General features: G+C 30.7%; 1 protein-coding gene across 1 annotated transcript; it reads right to left on the reverse strand.

Annotated features, from left to right (window-relative positions):
• Positions 1–893: 893 nt before the first annotated feature.
• On the reverse strand, positions 894–2,866 carry LOC133830024 (11-beta-hydroxysteroid dehydrogenase A-like). Its single transcript, XM_062259916.1, has 6 exons — positions 2,675–2,866; positions 2,218–2,410; positions 1,978–2,066; positions 1,623–1,754; positions 1,388–1,516; positions 894–1,286 (listed from the first exon to the last, which is right to left on the reverse strand). Exons 1-6 carry the CDS (start codon positions 2,861–2,863, stop codon positions 1,080–1,082), a joined length of 939 nt encoding a protein of 312 aa, XP_062115900.1. The 5' UTR covers positions 2,864–2,866; the 3' UTR covers positions 894–1,079.
• Positions 2,867–3,102: the final 236 nt, after the last annotated feature.

A 3,102-nucleotide genomic window follows, 5' to 3' on the forward strand; every position in this document is an offset into this window, starting at 1 on the left:
CAGTTATTAATAAATAGGTATTGGTCCCCATTTTGCATCGTATCTTTTTACTCTTGAATCCCCATCATCAAGAGACAAAGAGGTTTGGTATCTTAACTAAAAAACTGTTTTTTGTTTTTAAAAGCTAAAAACTGTTTTTTGAAAACAAGTTGGAGTGTTTGGCATTGTTTTCATAAAACAATTTTTAAAAACAAAGTTACAAAAAACAGAAAATTTTGAGAACAACAAAAAGTTGTTTTCTATTGTTCTCAAATTTTCTTTCCTAACTTTCTCACTTCTTATTTTTCATAATTTTTTCTTTCAAATTATTTTATCTCATTATTTATTACAAACTTTTAAAATATTTTTCTCTTTGTAAATATATTTGTTAATTTTTTATTTAAGATTTAAAAAAAATTAAACTAAAAAAATTGTTTTCAGAAAACATTAACCAAACACCTCTTGTTTTTTTAAAACTACAAAAAACAGTTTTTTGTTCTCATTTCTGAGAACAAAATTTTGAAAACAAAAAACAGAAAACAATGTCAAACAGGCCCAAAAGTTTCAGAGAAAGTTTTGATGCAAAATTGGAAGATCATACCACTCTAAAATCGATTTTATGGACTCCGGTACACTTCCGCTAATCTTTGGCTATTTATTGTTTGATTCTCTTGAATTAATTAAGGCTAAATTCAGATTACAGTATTTTTAACATTAGACATTATATGACCCCTCTTGAGGGGTCTTCATTGGTCTGTTACTATTCTGTTAGAGGAGTCTTGTTCCTGTGTTTACTCTGTAAAGTGTCTTCTCTTGTCTTATAAAAGAGAGCCCTAATTTTACAATCTATGTTATATATAGTAGTAGTATAATAAAATATCAATACATACCAAATACATTACAAATCTCCATTCACCTAACACTATCTGCTGATTCAATTATTACAAAAGCAAAAACCATATACCCTTAACGAAATTATAAAAAAAAAAAACCAAGAAATCCAACTTACATTTGACCCATTTAATCCTCTTAGGCCATAAATTAAGAGATTATAATTGGTAGAGAAGCACTTGGCTTAAAATCCCAGACTCTGATCTCTTTTATTCACGTTTGTTTAAAGTCCATGGTCTATGAATTAATGCCAAGTGGAAGCATTTCTGAACTAATTGAGGAAAAAAGAATTTGTACCAAAATCCAGCTCTGCACCAAGATGGCTCAGTCAAGTACATATCTCCCCTACAAGCACTTTCCACTATAGCCTTAGCACACCTTTCAGCTGACTCAACTGGGACACCTTTAATTCTAGTCTAAAACACAGTAATTATTATTGAATTAGACTAATTAATGATGTTTCAGATAATAAATCACCAAAATTTTGAAGCTATGTTTTTGTTTTGCTTTTAATTACCTTTGACCAAAACTGATCTCCTGTCATTTCTGACTCAATCAGCCCAGGAGTCACAATTGTTACTCCAATATCAGAACCAAATTCAGCCTTTAATGTCTCAAAAAAGCACAGTTGGGCTGCCTTGCTAGCCTGAAACATTACACTTCTGGAAGCTATAAAGTAAACCAAGAAAGTGGATTTTTTGGGGGGCGATATTAAGCATAATAAATTTCAAGGTAATTAATTAATTACTTACATTGTAGATGCTCATTCTTGGTGGTGAAAACCATGTAGCAGATGAAGAATTAACCACTATCTTTCCTTTGCTTTTTCTTAGATGTGGAATTGCAAATTGGGTACAATACACTGAACCCCAGAAATTTATGTCCTAAAAAATTGAGAGCCTGTTATTAAACTACTAAAAATATGGGTTAAGTTTTAAAACATTTCAGCCTATATAGAACATACAAGAAATTAATATATTGGCTAGTGTTAAACTATTATTAAACAAATTTAATTTATGTATGAAGGAATAAATTAAACCCCAGACTGCCATTTTAGGAAACTTGGGCTATAAATCTTCTAATGTTGAACAAAATGAAATGATGTACCATAATTGATCTGGTGGTTGAGAATTGATCAGTGGAATCTTCAAACAAACTCAGTTGTACAACTCCAGCATTATTCACCAAATAATCCACTGTCACATAAATGCATATTATCCCCCCAAAACAAAAACCACAAAATCTTGACAAAATAGCCAATGTATTGACATGTATTGGAAAAATATCATATTATATTTTCTTCTGAAAAATGAAAAAAAAAGTTCTTTGAAGATAAGTGACTCATACATTGTCCAAAGTGGTTCACTGTCTCTTCAACAAGTGCTTTACAATCTTCAACTTCCTTAACATCTGCTCGGATCACAATTGCGTCCGGTGATCCTAGCCGGATCGCTTCATCGGCCACCCTCTTAAGCCGGTTCTCTCTTCTAGCTGCCAGGGCTAGATTAGCTCCTCTCCTTGCATACTCATAAGCCAAGTTCTTGATAAAAAAAAAAATCATAACATAAAATTTTATTAATAACATATAATATATGATATTTCATAATCTGTTATAAAAAGGCAAGTTTTGAAACCTAGGCCCGAGTAAATCCAAATCCACGCCAAAAAAATATAATATGATTTTCATAGAGTATATCAATTTATGAAATTATAGTTCTTCAAATACAATTTTTTCTAGAATCCAAACAATATCTTTTGACATTCAAAAATAATGTATTAAGAACAAAACTTGATTTGTACAAACCTCACCGATCCCTGAGGAGGCACCTGTGATGAGGACAACTTTTCCAGCCAAGTTTTGGGTTGGAATAAATGCTTTGATGAAGAAGTAATTAAACAACTTGTAGAATAAAAAAGGTGGTATAAAGAAAATAATAGAAATAATAGCAATAGGGGGGAGAATCAAATTCAAGAAACTGTGAATAAAATCCATACCCAAACGAAGAAAAAGATCAATGCTTGTTCTGTGATTTATAACTGAGAGTTCAAGCAATATAGTATTACTATTACTATATATGTCAAGTGGTCTTCATGAACCAATTTAATAATAACATAAACAAGTAGAGTAAGAGTTGGTAAAATAAAGATGTAAACTATTGTACAAAATTGGACAAAAAGACAAGTCTGCTTCGACCGCTTTGTAAAGTTTGAGATATGTACATATAATAATAT

Source organism: Humulus lupulus, chromosome 4 (genome assembly GCF_963169125.1).
Source record: "Humulus lupulus chromosome 4, drHumLupu1.1, whole genome shotgun sequence".
Taxonomy (NCBI): Eukaryota; Viridiplantae; Streptophyta; class Magnoliopsida; order Rosales; family Cannabaceae; genus Humulus; species Humulus lupulus.

Excerpts from the sequence above, each read along its gene's own strand:
- LOC133830024 (XM_062259916.1), bottom strand. The coding sequence starts at position 2,863 with ATGGATTTTATTCACAGTTTCTTGAATTTGATTCTCCCCCCTATTGCT. Across the intron at positions 1,755-1,977 it reads CAACCACCAGATCAATTATG|GACATAAATTTCTGGGGTTC; the intron begins GTACATCATTTC and ends TCAATTTTTTAG. Across the intron at positions 1,287-1,387 it reads GAGATCAGTTTTGGTCAAAG|ACTAGAATTAAAGGTGTCCC; the intron begins GTAATTAAAAGC and ends ACTGTGTTTTAG.